The 24,878-nt window shown below is 38.9% G+C and overlaps 1 protein-coding gene across 3 annotated transcripts in view; it reads left to right on the forward strand.

Annotated features, from left to right (window-relative positions):
* Positions 1–24,878, forward strand: part of RAD50 (RAD50 double strand break repair protein) — a 94,712-nt gene that overhangs the window by 55,593 nt on the left and 14,241 nt on the right. For all 3 annotated transcript variants that reach the window (XM_049649145.1, XM_049649141.1, XM_049649144.1), the window contains 4 exons: positions 935–1,027; positions 1,110–1,223; positions 6,523–6,650; positions 7,932–8,156. In XM_049649145.1, coding sequence (XP_049505102.1) covers positions 935–1,027; positions 1,110–1,223; positions 6,523–6,650; positions 7,932–8,156 — 560 coding nt within the window. The remainder of the gene's footprint in view (positions 1–934; positions 1,028–1,109; positions 1,224–6,522; positions 6,651–7,931; positions 8,157–24,878) is intronic.

Genomic DNA, 24,878 nt, shown 5'->3' on the forward strand with positions numbered 1-24,878 from the left:
CCGATTCTTTGTCTCCCTCTCTCTCTCTCTGACCCTCCCCCGTTCATGCTCTGTCTCTCTCTGTCTCAAAAATAAATAAAACGTTTTAAATAAATAAATAAATAAACAAACATTAAAAAGAATTTTTGGGGGGTGCTGCCTGGGTGGCTCGGTCAGTTAAGCGTCCATCTCTTGGTTTTGGCTCAGGTCATGGTCTTGAGGTTTGTGGGTTCAAGCCCTGTGTCAGGCTCTTCACTGATAGCACAGAGCCTGCTTGGGAGTCAGTCTCTCTCTCTCTCTCTCTCTCCCTCTCTCTCCCTCTCTCTCTCTCTCTCCCTCCCTCTCCCTCTCTCTCCCTCTCTCTCCCTCTCTCTCCCTCTCTCTCCCTCTCTCTCTGCCCCTGCCCCGCTTTCTCTCTCTCTCTCAAAAAAATAAATAAACTTTAAAAAATTAAAAAAACTCTGGGTGCACCTGGGTGGCTCATTTGGTTAAGTGTCTGACTCTTGGTTTCAGCTCATGTCATGATATCATGGTTCGTGGGTTTGAGCCCCACACAGGTTCTATGCTGACAGTGCAGAGTCTGCTTGGGATTCTCTCTGTCCCTCTCTGCCTCTTTGTCTCTCTCTTCCCCCCTCTTTCAAAATAAATAAACTTTAAAAAACTTCTTGTTAGAGTAAGGATTAATATTAAATTATTTTGCTTCTTGATCTAAAATAGAAGTTGAGAATAGAGATTTCTTTAATCCAATCCCATAGACAGTAAGGGGAATTATCTCAGATTATAACATTTGCAGTTGATGGAAACTGGAGCACAAAGCTCCAGCTTCTAAGCCAGTGTTTCACTGTGTTCATCTATTAAGTTTTTGTTACCTTATTTTCTTGGAAATAAATCTTCTTAAATGCTCTGGTATAAATAAACATTAGTATTAAATAAATACTAAAATATTTTTTCACAGACGAATGATATCAAAGAGAAAGTTAAAAATATTCATGGTTATATGAAGGACATTGAGAATTATATTCAAGATGGGAAAGATGACTATAAGAAGGTAATTTAAAACTTAAAATTATTTATTTACTTAACAATTTTTTCTCTTGTAAAAATTCTTCAAAGAATTTTCTTTTTTGTAGCAAAAAGAAAATGAACTTAATAAAGTGATAGCTCAACTAAGTGAATGTGAGAAACACAAAGAAAATATAAATAAAGAGATGGGAATCATGAGACAAGATATTGATACACAGAAGGTAGGTCGTTTTTGTTAGTAGCTTATGATATCACTTATGCCAGTCTTTATGTTTTCATTTTTACTTTTACTTTCAGTAGATCCGTTGGATAAAAATACATACAGAGAAAAGCAGTTGTAAGAACATAGTCTTTTCTTCCTTTCAATTTTATTTCTCATAAAAGACACATTTAGTAAAAGTGTAAACATAAAAGATTTTAAATATAAAATTTTAAACATAAAATTAAACTAATTTTATAAATTAAAATTCTCCCTCCCCTCTGCCAATTCCCAGTCTCACTCCTGGATGTCATTCCTGGTAACAGTTTTTTGTTTGTTCTTATAGAAGTTGCTTATTCATATCAACAGGTGGGTAGATCAATATCTGTGTGTCCGTGTGTGTGTGTGTGTGTGTGTGTGTGTGTGTGTATACACACACTTTTTACATATGGGCTCATACCATTGATATTCTACACCTTTTTTCACTTAGCGCAATTTGGTCTTACATACCAAGTCATCTCATCCACCCACCACATTCTTTGTAATGATGATGAAATACTCCATTTTGTGTGTGTACCGTAAATTGATTACTTTTTTCTTATTGCAAGTGGTGGCAATGAATATCCTACATATATCTTTATTTTTTATTTCTTTTCTTAATGCAAGATAAAGTCACACAAAACAAGGATGGAGGTATAATAATCTTAAAAGCTACAACCAAAATATCTATATATTAAGTCATTTTTCAATTGATTCCTATTTCATTTTCCCTATTAAGGAAATTAATTTCTGCATTGTAATTAAAATCACATTGAGAAATTATCTTGTTAAAGATAATTCCTTATGTAAGCATTGTAGTTAATGTCTTTAAAAGCTCTATCATTTCTTTCTTCCTGCTGTTTTAAACAAAATTTGCTATATGAGTGCTTTAATCACCTAGTTATAAGTGATGGTTAAAAATCTTTTTGAAGATTAGCTCTGTCACCTGTCTGCAGGGCTTCTAGCCATAGTGCCAGGTATTTCAAATATATAAATATTAGTGAAAAGTAAATCTCTACCACCTAGGGGTGCCTGACTGGCTCAGTCAGTGGGGTATACAGTTCTTGATCTCAGGGTTGTGAGTTCAAGGCCCATGTTAGTTGTAGAGATTCCTTAAAAATAATAAAGTTTTTTTTTTAAATAAAATCTTTTAAAAAAAGTAAATCTTTGCCATCTAATAAATGCTGAATAACTATAAATATATGATGGTGTGTATAACAACGTTTAGTTAATCACTAGTTTACATAGGGATGGTCTATTTAAAATCACAGTCTATAAATCGTTCATGTTCCTCCATATGTAAACATATGTAGAGGTCATTAAGATTTACCCATTTGTGACCCTTAAGTTGATGGTCTAAACTTTAGTAGATCTGACTGTATTAGTTTACTTTTGTAACCTTCCTTGTTCCAGAAATTATTTAGTAAGTTATATACATAGAGCATTGCCAAATAACATTTTAAGTTAGTGGAGAAATGAGACTCTATGGAAATATGGACAAGAAGGTAAAACCAGGAGAGTAGTAAGTATATAAATGTAGCCCATGAAATGTGATATGCTTGTTAAAGATTTTAGTAGTCACATGAAGATGGGAGGTCACAAAGTTAAGATTTACATTGTCTCAGAGATGAAAGGAAACCACTTCCCTGTAATCAAACCAGAGAAAAATGTCTCCCATAGGCATTTATGGCAAGGAGGACACTGTGTAGATTAATAAAAATAGGTCTTTAGCAAATGTCTTGGGGCTTTTAAATTTTTTTAATGTTTATTTGGGGGGGGCAGGAGGCAGAGAGAGAGAGGGAGACACAGAATCCGAAGCAGGCTCCAGGCTCTGAGCTGTCAGCATAGAGCCTGATGCTGGGCTGGAACTCCCAGAACTGTGAGATCATGACCTGAGCCAAAGTCAGATGCTTAACCAACTGAGCCACTCAGGTGCCCTGCTTTTTTTTTTCCCCCACACAGTGTGTTTCAGCATCTTTTTTTATCTTTCCTTGATGAGGTGTTCTTTGTAAGGTGGTGTGATTAAAGCCTAAGATAAATGTTGGAGTGTTTAGAGAACTAGGGGCACCCATTAGAATCACTTGGGTTTACCACTCCCAGGATACAACCAAGAAAATTTTAAACATGTTCACATAAAAACTTGTATAAGAATATTCATAGCAGCGTTATTCACAGTAGTCAAAATATGGAAATAATCCAAATGGTCATCAACTGATGAATGGATAAATGTGGTATATCCATATGTATTAGGGTTCTCCAGAGAAACAGAACCAATAGGATATATATAAAGGAGTTTATTATAAGGAATTGGCTCACGTGATTGTAGAGGCTGAGAACTCCCAAGATCTGTAGTTGGCAAGATGGAGACCAAGGGAAGCCATTGGTATAGTTCCAGTCTGAGTTTGAAGGCCTGAGAACTAGGAGAGCCAAGGTTTCAGTTCAAGCCTAAAGGCGGGAAAAGACCACTGTTCCAGCTTATACATTGAGGCCAGCGAAGTTACCTCTTACTTGGAGGTTTTTGTTCTTTTCAGGTCATTGTCAGTTAATGTGATGAGGCTCACCCACATTGCGGGGGGGGGGGGGGGGGGGGGGACAGTCTGTTTTAGTCTCCCAATTCAAATGTTAATTTCAAGACATACTCAGAATAATGTTCCACCAACACTTCCAAACATATGTCTAAGCACCCCATGGCCCAGTCAGGTTGACACATAACATTAACCCTCACTCATGGAAAATTATTCAGCCTCGAAAAGGAATGAAATATTGATATATGCTACAACATGGATAAACCTTGAAAACAACATGCTAAGTGATCAAAGAATCCAATCACAAAAGACCACATACTGTATTATTCTTTCTATGAAATGCAGATATCCATAGGGACAGAAAGCAAATTAGGGTTGCCAGGGGCTAGGGGAAGGAGAGAGAAGGGAATGAAGTGACTGCTAATGTGTTAGTGTATTTCCTTCGGGGGTGGTAAATGTTCTGAAATAAGATAGTAGTAATTGTGGCATAATCTTGTGAATATACTAAAACCACTGAGTTACACACTTTAAAATGGTGAATTGTATGGTATATGAATTACATCTCAGTTTTCTAAAAAAAAAAAAAAATCACCTGTGTTATTAAAAATATACATGTCTGGGTTTCCATTATAGGCCAATAAATCAGAATTTCTGGGTCATGAGCAGAGGCATGTATGCTTTGTTAAAGTTCCCCAGGGGTTCTGATCTATCAGTCACTGAGCTAGAGCATTGCGAGCTTCCAAGCTATCCTCTAGAATTACATGGTCTTTTTCCCAACCAGACTTGATGGACATTGAACTGCATCTATTCAGTATGCTATTCTATCACAGTTGCCTAGAAGGCAGCTAATTTTTAGGTTTGCTTTAGGTACCCCACTGCATGCATTAACTGTCATCTGAGCTGGATGACTGGAGTTAATATTTAAAATTGAGCCTGATAGTACCTTATTTCATGATGAAGCTCTACTAAATTTAGTCCACAGAATAAAAAATTTGGTAGTTTAATAACCTGCCTCCCTCCTTTTTTAGATGAAAGGAACTGGAAGTGACCTGTCTTGCCCCAGGTCACAAAAGCAGCAATAGAAGGAGAACTTGACCTTACATTGTCAAATTGCTCCTATAACAGAAAAACAGTTCTGTTGTATTATAACTGCATCTGTCTTTCTTTTCTCTTTCTCCAGTAGTTTGTTTTGTAAACAATAATTGGAATTCTCAAGGACACATTTAACCCAAAAAGCTTTTCCCTATCAATTAGTGAGCCGGGCACTGTGCTGGTTGCATATGTTCACTCATTTAATCTTCATATCAGCTCTGTATGACAGGTGGTATTATTACCACCATCTTATAAGTAAACTGAGGCTCAGAATTTAAACTAATTTGCCCAAAGTCATCAAATATGAGAGCTTTGTAATGCTGAGATTTGAGCCTAGATGTACCTGAGTCCAAAACTTTTGCTCCTTAACTACCGTGCTGTATACTGTCTTCCAGAATGACGGTTAAAGGCAACTAGAAGCTGACCTTAAAAAAAAAAAAAAAAGAAAGAAATGCTTAGCTTTCTGTTACTAATAATGAAAAAGTCCAAGCATAGTCTACTATGGGAGAATTTTTGAAAGTCACAGCAGCTGCAGTGGTACATTAGGTTGCCTTGGCAACAAAAGGACATTTACAACTGTATCATTTATATGTATATTTGTATTACTGTTTGCAGGAAAACTGAAGGTGGCCTTAATGACAGTTTAAGAAAATACCTATCTCAAATTACTGAATCATAGATGGGAGACTTAAGCATGTGACAGAAGTCCTGGACTTCCCTTCTTCTCACCCACCTCCCAGATCCTTATTCCTTATTAATTCCTGTGCCATTACTGTTGGCAAGAAGATAACTGCCACAAGTCTGCCCCTCCCTCCCACTTCCCATACCACTGAGTTTATTTCAGTTGCAAGGATTACTGCAAGAGGGTCCTAGCTTCCTCTTTGAAAAAAAGTCCAGACTGTGAACTTGGGATGAGTTTCCTATATTCAGGCTTTTATGAGCCAAACCTGTTTCTGCAAGATTTTTTTGTCTATATTCCAAAGAGTCACCTTATAAGCTATTTGTTTTGGCTCTTGACAGCCTAGTCCACAATCACCAGGGTAATTACTGAAATAATTATGTTGGTGTTGCTGCTGCCGCTAAGTGACTGGGTTTCTTTTTTAAGGACAGTAGTACTCAGAACAGCCAACTTTTAAATTTTCCAATTCAGTTCAATGGCCAGGGAAAGTGTCATCACTATGTAGATATATACTATTTTTGTGAAATTTCTGACTGTCTTGTGACTATCATTTGTCAGCTTGAAAGTAAAGGTCTATCTGACATACCTAACGCTTGTTACAACCTTGGCACATGTTAGGGGACAGATACAAATAGGGGGAAAAAAGTGGGGAGACTGATAGTATATTTCTCTCTTGTGATCTTTTACATCAGTAGTCTCTCTTGTGGGGTTCCCATGCAAGATGATCCAATGAGGCATTAAGTATAAAATACTAAAACATCTAGTTATATTCTTTTATTTCATCTTTTAAATATCTGTTTTGTGTATTTATGAGCCAGCCAGATTTTTCCAGGCCTCAAGATCCCTTCACACTGGCTTATTCCCCCTCTGTTGAGTTTAACATGATTCCAAGTAAAGGCAGAATCAGTACCACCTGTCAACAGCTGTATATTGAGTCTCATGTTGGTAACTTGATTGTTTTTGTTAACCAATTTAATATTATTTAGATACAAGAAAGATGGCTACAAGATAACCTTACTTTAAGAAAAAGAAATGAGGAACTAAAAGAAGTTGAAGAAGAAAGAAAACAGCATTTGAAGGAAATGGGTCAAATGCAGGTCTTACAAATGAAAAAGTATGTTTTTAAAAGGAGCCTTTAAAGGTCTCTTTATTGAAATGTAAACAATATTCAGTATATTTTTTAAAAAAGAATTTTAGCATAAGTGTACCTTGAGGCTTACAGGGAGGTGAATGGATTTTTTTATGCAACTATATGTCAGGGCTTTACGAATTGAATTACCAAAGAAGTGATAAAGAATTTGTAGTCATACTGGAGTGATGGGCAGGATTAAAAATGCGAAGTCCCCAGATCTCCCCAGTTAGCTATTTAAAAATCTCTTTCATATATTGAAAAAATCAAACTTTATAACTGGAAGAGCTCTTCATCTTCAGTCTCATTTTTAAAGCATTAGGACATTGAGACCCAGAAAAAAAAATCCACAGGAAATTATGATGAAGGCCTGGAATGTGACCCAGATATCCTAGCTCCCAAGCCTCAGCTCTTTAACATTGCATTGTTAGCACTCCCAGTGTTGAAGTTGAAAGAGTGAAGCTTTTAGAAGATACTTAAAATCGAAACAATTTATTCTTTGCTACTGAAGAAAAGCCAGGCATTTTTATAATTTCTTCTGTGCCTGGTACATAACAGTGATGTCTATATTCATTCAGACTACTAAGTAGGTCTGATCTTTTTCCAATCTGTCTTCAACTAGCGTGCAACAGAAATATCAAAACATAATCAGGCCAGTTCTGTAAGAATGTCCATAAACTGGAGAACAGTGCTTAATAAGAGGTGCTTAATACATAACTGTTAAATGAGTAAGGTTTTTAAAACACATATTCAAATCTGTATTACCTCCCAACTTATCAGAAAAGTTTGTGTATTTTACCTTTTGGGGTTATAATTATGCTTCTATTTGGGCAAGTGAGATTTTGTAGATTACAAACTTTTATTAATACCACAGAAACTAATAGTTTGAGATGAAATTGTATTTTGTCTCTGATGTACTGTGAACAAAATGATGACCCTTCTTAGTAACTTCTCTGTTGATAATTGTGCATTCTTGGTTCACAATCAGAATTTTGTGAATTTGTAATTTAATCACTGACAGTACTTTTTTTTAGGTTAGTGCTTAAAGTAAGGAATTTGTTCAGTGTTCAGAGTACCTTATTCGGCACACAGAAATCAGCTGTTTAGAAACCTGGATGCTTCAGAGATTTGGAAAGGAAGAAAATTTTCTTCAGTACTAAAGCCTTAATAAGGAGACTTATTATATATCTAAAAAGATCCAGCTTTTCCATTGCAGGCTGCTAAAAGCTAAAAATTGTCCTTAATTGTCATTTTTACCTTCTGTAGTGAACATCAGAAATTGGAAGAAAAAATAGATAATATAAAAAGAAATCACAGTTTGGCAATAGGGCGACAGAAAGGTTATGAGGAAGAAATTATACATTTTAAGAGAGAACTTCGAGAACCTCAATTTCGGGATGCGGAGGAAAAGTACAGGGAAATGATGATTGTCATGAGAACAACAGAGCTTGTGAACAAGGATCTGGACATTTATTATAAGACCCTTGACCAGTAAGTATTGGACTGGGGATTTGGTTTCCACGGCAGTATCGGCTAGCATGTTTTAGTCATATTTTCCCTTTTTTTACTTATTATATATATATATATATATATTTTTTTTTTTATTTTTGGGACAGAGAGAGACAGAGCATGAACGGGGGAGGGGCAGAGAGAGAGGGAGACACAGAATCGGAAACAGGCTCCAGGCTCCGAGCCATCAGCCCAGAGCCTGACGCGGGGCTCGAACTCACGGACCGCGAGATCGTGACCTGGCTGAAGTCGGACGCTTAACCGACTGCGCCACCCAGGCGCCCCTTTACTTATTATATATAGTTGATACATACCAAAGAATGGAAATAAATATGTGTATACACACACACACACACACACACACGTGTGTGTGTGTGTGTGTACGCATACACATGCATGCTTAAGTTACAAAGTTAAGTTTTAAAGCATTAAAATCTTAAAGACTACTCCTGATACCACCCTCCACACCCATTCCAAGAACTCTTGCATTACTACTAGGTGAGATCCACTTAGTAGCTCCTCATCTCAACCTTCTGTCCTCTTCGTTCCCCAGAACCACTGACATAGATTTTTGCTTTCTCTGCTTCAAAATAATAATAATAATAATAATAATAATAATAATAATTGTATCATATGTACTTTGAGTGGTTTTTTTTTTTTTTTTGAGCTTTTAAAAAAAATACCATATTCTGTGTCCTCTTCAAGGATTTGCCTTTTTTATCTGGTTTTTATATACTCAGGTTGTTTATAGCTATAGTTCATTCATTCATTTTCACTGATGTACAAAATTGTGTCATGGAAATACACCATGCTGTATCCATTTTCCTAGAGATGGACATATTGTGCTATTTTTACATCTTTACTGATAGAACCTTTGCTGCTAGGAACATTCTTGTGATGTCTTCTGGAGCAAAAGTATGAGATTGTCTCGGGCATACGTAGGAGTAAAATTTTTGGCACTAAATTTTACAAAATAATGTTAAATTTGTCTTCCAAGGACTTTAAACTGCACTGCTAGCAGAATGTAAAGGTTTTCTCTGATGCATCGTCTGACACTGATTTTGTCAGTTTATTAGTTTTAGTGAATCTGATGGGTTTACAATGGTAAATCATTTTGGTCTTCATTTGCAGTCCCCTGATTTCTGGTGATCTATCTTACTTCCTTGCTTCTCTTCCTTCTCTTCCTTCCTTTTGTTCCTTCTCTTCCTTTTCTCTTTCTTTCTTTCTTTCTTTCTTTCTTTCTTTCTTTCTATTCAAGTTAGTTAACAACATACAGTGTATCTTGGCTTCAGGAGTAGAACCCATTGATTCATTTCTTATATATGACACCCAGTGCTCATCCAAAAAAGTGCCCTCCTTTGTGCCCATCATCCATTTAACCCCACCCACCTACCTCTCCTCCAGCAGCCCTCAGTTTGTTCTCTGTAGCATCTTTCCACGTTTAATCTTTTTTTTCCTGTTTGAAATGCTTGTGTCTTTCACCTATTTTTAATGTCTTAATGAGAGTGGTAGTGATCTGCATATGTTCTTTCTGAATTTCTGAATCTCTTCTGAATTTCAGTTTTTTTTAGTTATATGTATTATAAATATCTTCTCAAACTTTTTTTTATTGTTTTTTTAAATTTATTTTTTAATATATGAAATTTACTGTCAAATTGGTTTCCATACAACACCCAGTGCTCATCCCAAAAGGTGCCCTCCTCAATACCCATCACCCACCCTGCCCTCCCTCCCACCCCCCATCAACCCTCAGTTTGTTCTCAGTTTTTAACAGTCTCTTATGCTTTGGCTCTCTCCCACTCTAACCTCTTTTTTTTTTTTTTTTTTTCCCTTCCCCTCCCCCATGGGTTTCTGTTATGTTTCTCAGGATCCACATAAGAGTGAAACCATATGGTATCTGTCTTTCTCTGTATGGCTTATTTCACTTAGCATCACACTCTCCAGTTCCATCCACGTTGCTACAAAAGGCCATATTTCATTCTTTCTCATTGCCACGTAGTATTCCATTGTGTATATAAACCACAATTTCTTTATCCATTCATCAGTTGATGGACATTTAGGCTCTTTCCATAATTTGGCTATTGTTGAGAGTGCTGCTATAAACATTGGGGTACAAGTGCCCTTATGCATCAGTACTCCTGTATCCCTTGGATAAATTCCTAGCAGTGCTATTGCTGGGTCATAGGGTAGGTCTATTTTTAATTTTCTGAGGAACCTCCACACTGCTTTCCAGAGCGGCTGCACCAATTTGCATTCCCACCAACAGTGCAAGAGGGTTCCCGTTTCTCCACATCCTTTCCAGCATCTATAGTCTCCTGATTTCTTCATTTTGGCCACTCTGACTGGTGTGAGGTGATATCTGAGTGTGGTTTTGATTTGTATTTCCCTGATAAGGAGCGACGTTGAACATCTTTTCATGTGCCTGTTGGCCATCCGGATGTCTTCTTTAGAGAAGTGTCTATTCATGTTTTCTGCCCATTTCTTCACTGGGTTATTTGTTTTTCGGGTGTGGAGTTTGGTGAGCTCTTTATAGATTTTGGATACTAGCCCTTTGTCCGATATGTCATTTGCAAATATCTTTTCCCATTCCGTTGGTTGCCTTTTAGTTTTGTTGGTTGTTTCCTTTGCTGTGCAGAAGCTTTTTATCTTCATAAGGTCCCAGTAATTCACTTTTGCTTTTAATTCCCTTGCCTTTGGGGATGTGCCGAGTAAGAGATTGCTACGGTTGAGATCAGAGAGGTCTTTTCCTGCTTTCTCCTCTAAGGTTTTGATGGTTTCCTGTCTCACATTCAGGTCCTTTATCCATTTTGAGTTTATTTTTGTGAATGGTGTGAGAAAGTGGTCTAGTTTAAACCTTCTGCATGTTGCTGTCCAGTTCTCCCAGCACCATTTGTTAAAGAGACTGTCTTTTTTCCATTGGATGTTCTTTCCTGCTTTGTCAAAGATTAGTTGGCCATACGTTTGTGGGTCTAGTTCTGGGGTTTCTATTCTATTCCATTGGTCTATGTGTCTGTTTTTATGCCAATACCATGCTGTCTTGATGATTACAGCTTTGTAGTAGAGGCTAAAGTCTGGGATTGTGATGCCTCCTGCTTTGGTCGTCTTCTTCAAAATTACTTTGGCTATTCGGGGCCTTTTGTGGTTCCATATGAATTTTAGGATTGCTTGTTCTAGTTTCGAGAAGAATGCAGGTGCAATTTTGATTGGGATTGCATTGAATGTGTAGATAGCTTTGGGTAGTATTGACATTTTGACAATATTTATTCTTCCAATCCATGAGCAGGGAATGTCTTTCCATTTCTTTATATCTTCTTCAATTACCTGCATAAGCTTTCTATTGTTTTCAGCATACAGATCTTTTACATCTTTGGTTAGATTTATTCCTAGGTATTTTATGCTTCTTGGTGCAATTGTGAATGGGATCAGTTTCTTTATTTGTCTTTCTGTTGCTTCATTGTTAGTGTATAAGAATGCAACTGATTTCTGTACATTGATTTTGTATCCTGCAACTTTGCTGAATTCACGTATCAGTTCTAGCAGACTTTTGGTGGAGTCTATCGAATTTTCCATGTATAATATCATGTCATCTGCAAAAAGTGAAAGCTTGACTTCATCTTTGCCAATTTGGATGCCTTTGATTTCCTTTCGTTGTCTGATTGCTGATGCTAGAACTTCCAGCACTATGTTAAACAACAGCGGTGAGAGTGGGCATCCCTGTCGTGTTCCTGATCTCAGGGAAAAAGCTCTCAGTTTTTCCCCGTTGAGGATGATGTTAGCTGTGGGCTTTTCATAAATGGCTTTTATGATCTTTAAGTATGTTCCTTCTATCCCGACTTTCTCAAGGGTTTTTATTAAGAAAGGGTGCTGGATTTTGTCAAAGGTCTTTTCTGCATCGATTGACAGAATCATATGGTTCTTCTCTTTTTTTTTTGTTAATGTGATGTATCACGTTGATCGATTTGCAAATGTTGAACCAGCCCTGCATCCCAGGAATGAATCCCACTTGATCATGGTGAATAATTCTTTTTATATGCTGTTGAATTCGATTTGCTAGTATCTTATTGAGAATTTTTGCATCCATATTCATCAGGGATATTGGCCTGTAGTTCTCTTTTTTTACTGGGTCTCTGTCTGGTTTAGGAATCAAAGTAATACTGGCTTCATAGAATGAGTCTGGAAGTTTTCCTTCCCTTTCTATTTCTTGGAATAGCTTGAGAAGGATAGGTATTATCTCTGCTTTAAACGTCTGGCAGAACTCCCCTGGGAAGCCATCTGGTCCTGGACTCTTATTTGTTGGGAGATTTTTGATAACCGATTCAATTTCTTCGCTGGCTATGGGTCTGTTCAAGCTTTCTATTTCCTCCTGATTGAGTTTTGGAAGAGTGTGGGTGTTTAGGAATTTGTCCATTTCTTCCAGGTTGTCCAATTTGTTGGAGTATAATATTTCATAGTATTCCCTGATAATTGTTTGTATCTCTGAGGGATTGGTTGTAATAATTCCATTTTCATTCATGATTTTATCTATTTGGGTCATCTCCCTTTTCTTTTTGAGAAGCCTGGCTAGAGGTTTGTCAATTTTGTTTATTTTTTCAAAAAACCAACTCTTGGTTTCGTTGATCTGCTCTACAGTTTTTTTAGATTCTATATTGTTTATTTCTGCTCTGATCTTTATGATTTCTCTTCTTCTGCTGGGTTTAGGCTGCCTTTGCTGTTCTGCTTCTATTTCCTTTAGGTGTGCTGTTAGATTTTGTATTTGGGATTTTTCTTGTTTCTTGAGATAGGCCTGGATTGCAATGTATTTTCCTCTCAGGACTGCCTTCGCTGCGTCCCAAAGCGTTTGGATTGTTGTATTTTCATTTTCGTTTGTTTCCATATATTTTTTAATTTCTTCTCTAATTGCCTGGTTGACCCAGTCATTCGTTAGTAGGGTGTTCTTTAACCTCCATGCTTTTGGAAGTTTTCCAGACTTTTTCCTGTGGTTGATTTCAAGCTTCATAGCATTGTGGTCTGAAAGTATGCATGGTATAATTTCAATTCTTGTAAACTTATGAAGGGCTGTTTTGTGACCCAGTATATGATCTATCTTGGAGAATGTTCCATGTGCACTCGAGAAGAAAGTATATTCTGTTGCTTTGGGATGCAGAGTTCTAAATATATCTGTCAAGTCCATCTGATCCAATGTATCATTCAGGGCCCTTGTTTCTTTATTGACTGTGTGTCTAGATGATCTATCCATTTCTGTAAGTGGGGTGTTAAAGTCCCCAGCAATGACCACATTCTTATCAATAAGGTTGCTTATGTTTATGAGTAATTGTTTTATATATCTGGGGGCTCCAGTATTCGGCACATAGACATTTATAATTGTTAGCTCTTCCTGATGGATAGACCCTGTAATTATTATACAATGTCCTTCTTCATCTCTTGTTACAGCCTTTAATTTAAAGTCTAGTTTGTCTGATATAAGTATGGCTACTCCAGCTTTCTTTTGGCTTCCAGTAGCATGATAAATAGTTCTCCATCCCCTCACTCTCAATCTAAAGGTGTCCTCAGATCTAAAATGAGTCTCTTGTAGACAGCAAATAGATGGGTCTTGTTTTTTTTATCCATTCTGATACCCTATGTCTTTTGGTTGGCGCATTTAATCCATTTACATTCAGTGTTATTATAGAAAGATACGGGTTTAGAGTCATTGTGATGTCTGTATGTTTTATGCTTATAGTGATGTCTCTGGTACTTTGTCTCACAGGATCCCCCTTAGGATCTCTTGTAGGGCTGGTTTAGTGGTGACAAATTCCTTCAGTTTTTGTTTGTTTGGGAAGACCTTTATCTCTCCTTCTATTCTAAATGACAGACTTGCTGGATAAAGGATTCTCGGCTGCATATTTTTCCTGTTCAGCACACTGAAGATATTGTGCCAAGCCTTTCTGGCCTGCCAAGTTTCAAAGGAGAGATCAGTCACGAGTCTTATTGGTCTCCCTTTATATGTGAGGGCACGTTTATCCCTTGCTGCTTTCAGAATTTTCTCTTTATCCTTGTATTTTGCCAGTTTCACTATGATATGTCGTGCAGAAGATCGATTCAAGTTACGTCTGAAGGGAGTTCTCTGTGCCTCTTGGATTTCAATGCCTTTTTCCTTCCCCAGTTCAGAGAAGTTCTCAGCTATAATTTCTTCAAGTACCCCTTCAGCACCTTTCCCTCTCTCTTCCTCCTCTGGGATACCAATTATGCGTATATTATTTCTTTTTAGTGTATCACTTAGTTCTCTAATTTTTCCCTCATACTCCTGGATTTTTTTATCTCTCTTTCTCTCAGCTTCCTCTTTTTCCATAACTTTATCTTCTAGTTCACCTATTCTCTCCTCTGCCTCTTCAATCCGAGCTGTCGTCGTTTCTGTTTTGTTTTGCATTTCGTTTAAAGCGCTTTTCAGCTCCTCGTGACTGTTCCTTAGTCCCTTGATCTCTGTGGCAAGAGATTCTCTGCTGTCCTGTATACTGTTTTGAAGCCCAGCGATTAATTTTATGACTATTATTCTAAATTCACTTTCTGTTATATTATTTAAATCCTTTTTGATCAGTTCATTCGCTGTTGTTATTTCCTGGAGATTCTTTTGAGGGGAATTCTTCCGTTTGGTCATTTTGGATACTCCCTGGAGTGGTGCCTACCTGCAGGGCACTTCCCTTGTGCTGTGGTGTATAACTGGAGTTGGTGGGCGGAGCTGCAGTCAGACCTGATGTCTGCCCCCCCCCCACCGCTGGGGCCACAGTCAGACTGGTGTGTGCCTTCTCTTCCCCTCTCCTAGGGGCGGGATTCACTGTGGGGTGGCGTGGCCCGTCTGGGCTACTTGCACACTGCCAGGCTTGTGGTGCTGGGGATCTGGCGTATTAGCTGGGGTGGGTAGGCAAGGTGCACGGGGGCAGGAGGGGCAGGCTTAGCTCGCTTCTCCTTAGGTGATCCACTTCAGGAGGGGCCCTGTGGCAGCGGGAGGGAGTCAGATCTGCTGCCGGAGGTTTGGCTCCGCAGAAGCACAGAGTTGGGTGTTTGCACGGAGCGAGCAAGTTCCCTGGCAGGAACTGGTTCCCTTTGGGATTTTGGCTGGGGGATGGGCGGGGGACATGGCGCTGGCGCCTTTGTTCCCCGCCAAGCTGAGCTCTGCCGTCCGGGGGCTCAGCAGCTCTCCCTCCCTTTGTCCTCCAGCCTTCCCGCTTTCTGAGCAGAGCTGTTAACTTATGACCTCCCAGACGCTAAGTCGCGCTTGCTGTGGGAACACAGTCCCTCTGGCCCCTCCGCTTTTGCCAGCCAGACTCGGGGCTCTGCTTGGCCGGCAGGCTGCCCCTCCGCCCCGGCTCCCTCCCGCCAGTCCGTGGACCGCGCACCGCCTCGCCCCCCTTCCTACCCTCTTCTGTGGGCCTCTCGTCTGCGCTTGGCTCCGGAGACTCCGTTCTGCTAATCCTCTGGCGGTTTTCTGGGTTCTTTAGGCAGGTGTAGGTGGAATCTAAGTGATCAGCAGGACGCGCGGTGAGCCCAGCGTCCTCCTACGCCGCCATCTTCCCTTCAACCTCTTCTCAAACTTTTTATGTTTATCTTTACACCTTCTTACAGTGTCTTTTAATGAACAGGTTTGATTTTGAGTTAGTTGAATTCACAAATTTTTTTTTAAATTTTATTTATTTATTTTTAATGTTTATTTTTGAGAGAGAGTGTGCGAGAGCGCGAACAGGGAAGGAGCAGAGAGAGGGAGACAGAGGACCCGAAGTGGGCTGTTTAATGAAAGTGGAGAGCCCACCAAGGGACATGAACTTACAAACTGTGAGATCATGACCTGAGCCAAAGTTGGATGCTCAACAGACTGAGCCACCCAGCCACCCCACAAATCTTTTTTTTTTTTAATTTTTTAAAATGTTTGTTTATTTTTGAGAGAGAGAGAGAAAAACAGAGCACAAGCAAGGGAGGAGCAGAGAGAGCGGGAGACACATAATTAGAAGCAGGCTTCAGGCTCCAAACTGTCAGCACAGAGCCCGATGCAGGACTCGAACCCACAAACTGTGAGATCATGACCTGAGCTGAAGTCGAATGCTTAACTGACTGAGCTACCCAGGTGCCCCACAAATCTTTTCTAATTAGTTCTTTTTGTGTCTTAAGAAATCCTACCCTACTACTATATTTTCTTCTAAAAGTTTTAGTTTTTGCTATTCACATTTAAGTATTTAATTCTAAGTTGAATTTTACCTAAGTGAGAGGTGGGAATCTAGTTTCATTTTTCCCTTGATAACCAGCCATTTTGGCTCTGTTTATTCAATAGTCAATCCTTTTCTCAATGATTTGAAGTGTCATCTCTGTTGTATATCAGAATTCCCTACGTGTGTGAGTCTGTCCTGGGTTTTCTGTTCTGTGTCGCTGGTTACTTTGTCTTTTTGCCATTACTGGGACCGACTTAATTACTACTATTCAACAAATAGCAGAATTTTGTTTTTTATTCAGTCTGACCATCTTTGTGTTTTTTTTCATTGTCATTTTAATTCATTTTGGATAACTTAAAGAGTTGTATTTAGTTCTCCCCCCCCCCCCCCCCCCGCAACTTACCTGCCTTTGGTGGGATTGATTTATTTTTGTTTATTCATTTTTCCCAGGCACCCCAAGCAGGTGGTATTTTAACAAAACTTCTAGGTAATTCTTATGCACATCAAAGTTTAAAAACCGTGGCTTTAATGTGAATTGCTTTATCTTCTTCCTGAATATGGATGATCTTCTCTGCAGTGTTTTTGTTGTCTAGTATTTTCTTTTCTTAGTGTTTCTCTATCCTTTCAAAGTAGTGATAATTACTGCTGTGGTGCTGGTTCATACTTATTGTTTCTTTGAAATTTTTTTGTTTTATTTTTGAGAGACAGAGCATGAGCCGGGAAAGGCTGAGAGAGAGGAGACACAGAATCTGAAGCAGGGTCAGGGTCTGAGCTGTCAGCACATAACCCATTGCAGGGCTTGAACTCACGAACTATGAGATCATGACCTGAGCCAAAGTCAGACACTTAACTGACTGAGCCACCCAGGTGCCCCGCTCAGTGCTTATTTGGATAAACCCTCATGTTTACCAGTTTTTAAAAAATCCTGCTCTGCTTTTTTAGGTTCCATTTCCCTTCCCCCCCAAAGTACCACCCTGACTGATTTTTTCAGTGTAGGATTGTTGGTAGTGAATTCTCTTTCAGCCACTGAAAGTCTTTGCTCTCAATCTTGACATATTAGCTGGGCAGAGAGTTCTAGATTGAGAGGTGTGTTTTTTTGTTTTCCTGCCACTTTGAAAACATTCCATTTTATCCTGGCCTCTATGGTTGCTGTTGAGAAATCAATCTAATTATTCCTTTGGAGGTAATATGCCTTTGTTCTCTAGTTTTGTTCTCTTAAGGTTTTTATTTGTCTCCATCATTCTGCATTTTTCTTTCATTTCTTCTGTTCAAGTACTGTATAGATCTTGGATCTGAGGATTGATAGCTTTCATCACTTTTGGAAAGTTCTCATGTATTATCTCCTCAAATACTATCCTTTCTTCACTTCTCTCTATTCCCCCCTTTAGACAGAAATAGACTTTCTCATCCTTTCCTACAGAGATTTATATATACTGGTAATAAACTGGCCCGCTTCCTCATAAATATTTTCCAGGTCACAAATTCTTTAGCTGCTATTTGTGCTACCTATTAACATAGACATAGAGTCAGTTTTGGTTTTGATCTGCTAGGAGTTCCAGAGATAACACTAACCTGGGTCCAGTTTTTATGTTAATTTCTCAATTTGGGAGTTATTGAACTACACTGGTAGTAAAATACTGAACCTTAAACCCATCCTGCTATGACTCTTGATTTTGGCTCAGGTCATGATTTCATGGTAGTGGGATCGAGCCCCGCATTGGGCTCCACACTGAGGGTGGAGCCTGCTTGGGATTCTCTCTCCGTCTTCCTCTGCGTCTCTCTCTCAAAAAGAAAAAGAGAGTCTCAGCCTTTAAGTTGGGAATCACTTCTAACTTTGTGCCTCACTTGGGCCCGTGTCTCATCTTCTGGTTGATAGTACCCAATCCTAAGGTTATGAAAATAATAATAAAGTTTAGCTGCAGTATCAGATGATTATTCTGGTTTTCATTTTCTTCTTTGTCTCCATCACATAGGGATTTCCCTTTATTTCTTATGAACTCAACTATGAATATAAACTACTTATTATTAAAAATTTGATCTTGTTTCTAGGCATTTGTAGCAGAAGTATCAGTTACCTCAGATTTTGTTGTTTTCTGAAAAGGAAAATACCTTCCTCAGTGGTAAGAGAACTATACAGAAGGATCTCTTCTAAGTTTTCTTCTGGTCAGAAAGTACATAGCAGACCGGCCTCAGCAGTGGCATTCAGATCACAGGACTCAGGAAGGCAGGAGGACCTTGCTTTTAGTATGAGGATATTTTAGTTAATGATGAAAATAAAGGTGGCCCCAGAATCACCTAGCCATAACCTGGGATGATACAAGTTTGGGGAAGCTCATAATATTTTAAGACAAGTTAGATCCTTTTACTGTGAAAACTGGGAATCAGCCAATTCTGTTGGTCATTTTTTTTTAATTCATTTTTTAGAAATGAATACTACTAAGACTTTTGTTGAATGAAGTTAGAGTTCCAAAAACTCTTAGTGGGGTTATTGGTTATTCTAGGGATACATCTTTTGTTCTCTTTCATCGTGAGTGAATAGGTTAACATTACACAGTTTCCTGGATCCAGAAAGGCTCATGGAAATGTATGCATGCACCAAGCGGGAACTCTTGTTTTTTAACCTTTGTGAATCTTGAAAACTCCCCTAGTTTTATTTCATTTTTTTTTAAGTTTTTAAATTTATTTTTGAGAGAGAGAGGGAGAGAGAGAACAAGTGGGGGAGGAGCAGAGAGAGAGGGAGACACAGAATCCAAAGCAGGCTCCAGGCTCTGAGCTGTCAGCACAGAGCCCCACACGGGGCTCAAACTCACAAACCCTTGAGATCATCACATGACCTGAGCCAAAGTTGGACACTTAACCCACTGAACCACCCAGGTGCCCCAGAAACTCCCCTAGTTTTTAGACCCAGTAATTTAAAGTGTTGAAATTTAAGATTTTTTTTTCCAGTTTATTCATTTTTGTTTTTGTTTTTAATGGTTATTTTTTATTTGGGAGAGTGTCAGCAGAGGAGGGGCAGAGGGAGAGTGAGAGATAGGATCCAAAGCAGGCTCTGTGCTGACAGCAGAGATCCTGATAACGGGGCTCAAACTCCCAAACTGTGAGGTCATGACCTGAGCCAAAATCAAACACTTGATTGAGCCACCCTGGAACCCCAAAATGCTAGGTTTTGAAACAAGAACTCTAGCAAGACATTAAAAATCCTTGCCCAGCAGACTGTATGTACACACATTGTCTTCTCCCCCCTCCCCCTTTTGCCTTTCAGATTCTTTTTAGTCTTTTCAGCTACCTCCTATATTTATGCCTTTAGGAAGCTTTTTACTTTTTTAGTTCTTAAGCAACAGATGCTGCAGATGCCCAGTAAACTTGTCAAACATTTTCTGAGCACTAAGAAATAGGAGACCTACTCCTAGTAAGGCAAGTTTATTTCAAGAGACAAGAATCCTAAGAGATTTTTATCATTAAAAACCTCTTTTATAGAGTAGGGTAACTTAAATTGGTTGTCTTGAAAAAATAAAAATCTTACAAAGCGGAAAATGTTTTTGTAAAAGTTGGCAAATTCTTCCTTTTTAAAGCCTCAAAAATTTGTAATAGATGGTTAAAAGTATTTTCTATGGAGACTACTTTAATTCATATTCTGACGTTTGACATTTAGCAAATTATTTAAGTGTCCTGGGGTTCAGTTTCCTTATCTATAAAATGGAAATTTTTTTTAACTCAGTTATAATAGTATAGAGTCAGAGTTGTAAGGAAAACTAAGAGGCCATTTAAGGCAGCTTTCTTTGTCATCTTCCATTCTTTAATATAAATTATTTTTTTTAATGATTTTAAGGTTTTAAAGTTTATTTTGAGGGAAGAGAGAGAGCAAGCATGAGTACATGCACTAGGGGGGAAAGGGTGGAGAGGAGAGAAAGAATCCCAAACATATGCGGGGTTTAGTCCCACAACTGTGAGACCATGAACTGACCCAAAATCAAGAGTCAGACACTCACCCAGCTAAGCCACCCAGATGCCCCTATATAAATTCTTATACTGTCTATTCTTTACTAGTACTGTTGAACTTTAAGAACATGTAGGTTTCTCTTTCTATTTAAACATTCTTTGAGACCAAATTTTTCAAGGGTGGGAGCTAAACAGAAGGGACGTTTAATGTTAATTGAATACTGTTAGCCTTAATCTACCTGTAAAGATCAAGTATTTATCAAGATTGAGAAGAGAGTCCAAGATTACCCAAAATTAAACTTCAGTGATAGGTGTAATTCAGGGGCTACTTGAGGTCTTTCTAAGGCAACAGAATGTGGCATTTAAGCTGGGGCCTGACTCATGACAGGGAACAACATATGCAAAAAGCTGAGATGCAAGCCTTCCAGATGGAGAGAATATCTGATGTATAGGCCCCAAGACTAGTTTGAACAGGAGGAGTTCAAGGACTAGGAAGAAGGCAAGCATAGCTAGAATATAGTGAGCAGGGGAATGAGGTCAGAGATAGATGGTTCCCAGACTGTGTGGTGCCCTTGCATTTATTCTCTGTATGATAGGTAGTCCCTGGTGGGTTTGAAGTAGGGACGTAATATAATCTGATCCATAGTTTGAAGAAATTGTACTGGCTGCTATTTGCACAATGTATTGTAGGGGGACAAGAATAGAAATGAGACTAGTGGAGGAGACTGTTCTATTAATCCAAGAGATGGTGGTGGACTAGACTAGGGAGGTAGGAGTGAAAATGGAGAGAAGCAGATGGACTCAAGATTTGTTTTGGAAATGGAGTTGACTGCCTTGCTTCTGAATTGAATGCAAGGGAGGAAAAGGAAAGAAAAAAATCAGAGATTGCCCCTACATAATTTTACTTAAGCAAAAGGTGGAATACACTGCGATTCCTTGAAATGGGCAGGATTTGGAAAGGAAAATCGAGAGGCTTTTTAGACACTTTTTTTTTTAAGTTTATTCATCTATTTTAAAAGAAAGAGCAGGCAGGGGAGGGGCAGAGAAAAAGGAAAGGGAGAATCCCATGCAGGCTCCACACTGTCAGCCTAGAGCCGGAGGGACCTGATTCCACAAATGAGATCATGACCTGAGCCAAAATCAAGAGTCAGATACTTAACTGAGAATGAGGTTCCTATAGGCACATCAAGGAGTTGGATATATAGAGTCTAGACTTTAGGAGTAAGGTATAAATTTGGGAATCATCAGCGTATATGTAGTATCTAAAGCCACACACACAGATTACATGAGAGAACTATAGATAGAGAAGGGAAGGGTCCCAAGACTCCTAATGTTTACAAATCAAATGAAGTAGCTCATGGAGTAGAAAAATTTTTAAAGATACGGTATCCTCGGTGACTTGGTTGAGCATCCAACTCTTGATTTCAGCTCAGGTCATGATCCCAAGGTCCTAAGATCGAGCCCTGCTTCGGGCTCTGCGCTGGGCATGGAGCCTGCTTAAAATTCTCTCTCTCCCTCTCTTTCTGCCCCTTTCCCCTACTCGTGTTCGCTCTTTCTAAAATAAAATAAAAAATAAAAGGCATGGTATCTTAAAAACCAAGTAAAGAAAGTATTTCAAAAATCTAGTGTTATTGAGAGATCAGAGGAGATGAGCACTCACAGGTGACCACTCATTTTGACAAATGGAGGTGTTAATGATTTTGAGGAGCAATCTTAGTGGCATGGTTTGAACTGAAGCTTTGGAGTTGGATGAGGAGAGAGTGGGGTTAAGAAGTAGAGACAGTGAGTATAGATAATTCTTACAAAACGTTCTTTGAAGAGGAGCCGGAAAGTGGGGTGATAGGTAGAGGGGACTGAGGGGCCAAATTAGGTAGGCTGGTCTTTTAAATTTTACTTGCATGTATTCTACCGCAAGGTAACTCTGTCTAATTACACTGACTTCCAGACTTAGGGTTTCATATATGTTAAATGAATAGAAAACTAGACCTAGGACCCGTCAAGCAATCCCTGCATACCTTAAGAGGCATTGGCAGCAGGAAGAAGAGGAATTCCCTAAATTACGGCACATGTTTATTCAAAAATCCCTGTTCGTATTTTCTTGTCGAGCTCTGGGGAAGACGGGAATAACATACCCTATGCCTCCTGCAAACTGCTAATGGTCCAGTAGTGGAGACCATGGTAGGTGCTCCACAGTCTGTATTTGACCTTGGCCTTGAATAATGAACAAAGGGCACCTTAGTAGAGAAAAGTGCCTCGGTGCCACTTTAGTAGAGAAAAGTGCCTCAGTGCCACAGCCATCACACAGAACAGTGTGAGGGGGCTTGATGGGGCCAGTCAGGAGGAGCTTGTGGGGGCGGGGAGGTGCAGAGGTGCTTTCCAGCAATTTAGGCTTGCCTAAGGAACAAAGCCAGGCTGTTTACTGAGTTTTGTTATCTGGTAATCAGATGGATTCTTCTAAATGAGAAGAAAAGTGGTACAGATTTCCCCCAAATTGAGTCTCTGTGGGCTTGTGCTTGCAAACAGTGGCCTTCTTAAAGTTTATACTGTGAGCCTTAAATTTGCCTTCTCACCTAGAAAGGTCCAAAATTTCCCTCATTGTTTCACCTCTTAGAATGAAGCATGCGATCCGTGTATTGTTGCATTCGACTGTCTATTTAAGGTAACACAGGAAATTAGCAGTGCATTTTCAAGAAAAGCCGATTACCATCTGTTATTAGTAATCATCTAAAAACATCACTGATTATAAGCATTGCCAGTGGTCAGAGACACTTCTACTAGATGAGAAGGGGGAAAACTACATCATTTAGAATATATTATCCCTTACCCCTTTAAAAGAAGATATCAATTAAAATTAAATGATTTTTGGAATGTATCACTTAAAAGTGCAGTAATCTATCCTATGCCCCAAACTTTCCACTGTCATTTTTCCCCAAATGTAGAATTTTGCATATTAAGTCACACTTCTTCTAAAACTCAGTGAAAATGTGTAGCTTTTATAGTTTTGCAGCCAAGGCAGCCAACTATGTGAGTCTGTTTAGAGCCTGGCTCCCTGTACTCAAGGAGAGCTTACAAGAGTGCTTGATCCAGTGCTCGCCTCATGGCCACCATTCTCGTCCTCACTGTGCGCACAGTGCAATTTCACACCAGTAGCCTCTCTAGCATCAAGCAGGTAGATTACAAAACCAAAAGATAGCTGGTAGTATTTCTCACTCACTACAGTTTTTTTTTTTTTTTTTTTTTTTTTAACTAAATGTTTATCTTTCAGTGTGGTTGAACCACTGCCTGAATTTTAAAAGCTGATATTTAGGAGTCTGGCTAAAGGCAATTAGTTCAGTAGTTTTAAGGGTTTTAGGATATTAATTTAATAGTCTTTAAGGGTTTCATTTAGAAAAAAGAAGTCATTTTTCTTTTAAACTTTACAACTTCAGTTTGGTAAATGACAGATTTTGAGTTTTGCTTAGTAGTGAAAATCACTGTTAGTTCAGAACATGATACTCAGTAGAACGTGACACTCATGATATCATTCCTTTCTACAAGAGCACTTCCGCTGACCTAAATGTAGGAAGACAGGAAGTTCTGACAGTGATAAGTACTAGGGCAGTAGGGAAGAGTATCCAGTGTAACCATCAATAGCAATGGCCCTAGCCAGTTATTTTAGCAATTTATATATCTCAAAATCTGGTACAATTTTAAATACAAGGATGAGGATAATGTTGGAAAATGGGTTTTGAAGGTATGATCTTTTTACTGCTTTTTTCTAGTCTAAGTTGGTTAATTTTCATGAAGTTAGTAGTTTTTATACTCCTGAACTGATTTTTTTCTATTAGTAAGGCATGTATGTATTTGGCCCTCTTAGTTAATGTTTTATTCAGTGAAATAGCTGAGACTGGGGGGGAAATCCAGTTCCCTCTGCCATTTTATGCACACTTCAGGTTTTGAGCATCACTTCACATTTTGCAGAATGGTAGTTTTTCTTTCTTGGTATCTTTCACTCTGGTTATGGTTTAAATAATGAAAGAAGTAAGAACTAGAAAAGTCTTTCCCTGACAGGTGAAGTTTTCGTCTGTTGGTGATATTTTTCCAACCCCTCAGATACTGTTCTCGAATATCTGCTTTTCAGGTGTTCTAGTGCTAATTCAGGTTCAGGTGCTTTTCAGGTGTTCTCTGCTAATAGCTGAGTCCTGAAATGATTTAAAAAGTGGCGTCAGAGCAGCAGTAAGTGGACTCCCTTAGTGTTCTGGGGAGGCCTAATAACTTCACTTGTGACTTCAAACTGGAACGCACATAGACTTAGGAGGACAGTAACTCAGATGCTTACAGAAGCTTTTTATTAAAGGTCCAAGAGCAAGAGGCAAGTGTGGGAGAGTTGAACAACTTACAACCGAAAGGGGGATTACCTAATTAGTGGGGCAGAAGCCATGGTGCAAAAAGGTGCCAGAGGACCATACAGACAGCCTGGCATTTAAAAGATGCGCCTGTGTGAAGAAGGAAGAGGGACATGGATGGAAACAGCCCACGTGCTATGTTGGCACAGATATCTTTCTCTCTCTCTCTCTCTCTCTCTCTCTCTCTCTCTCTCTCTCTCTCT

Source organism: Panthera uncia (assembly GCF_023721935.1).
Source record: "Panthera uncia isolate 11264 chromosome A1 unlocalized genomic scaffold, Puncia_PCG_1.0 HiC_scaffold_17, whole genome shotgun sequence".
In the NCBI taxonomy this organism is placed as follows: Eukaryota; Metazoa; Chordata; class Mammalia; order Carnivora; family Felidae; genus Panthera; species Panthera uncia.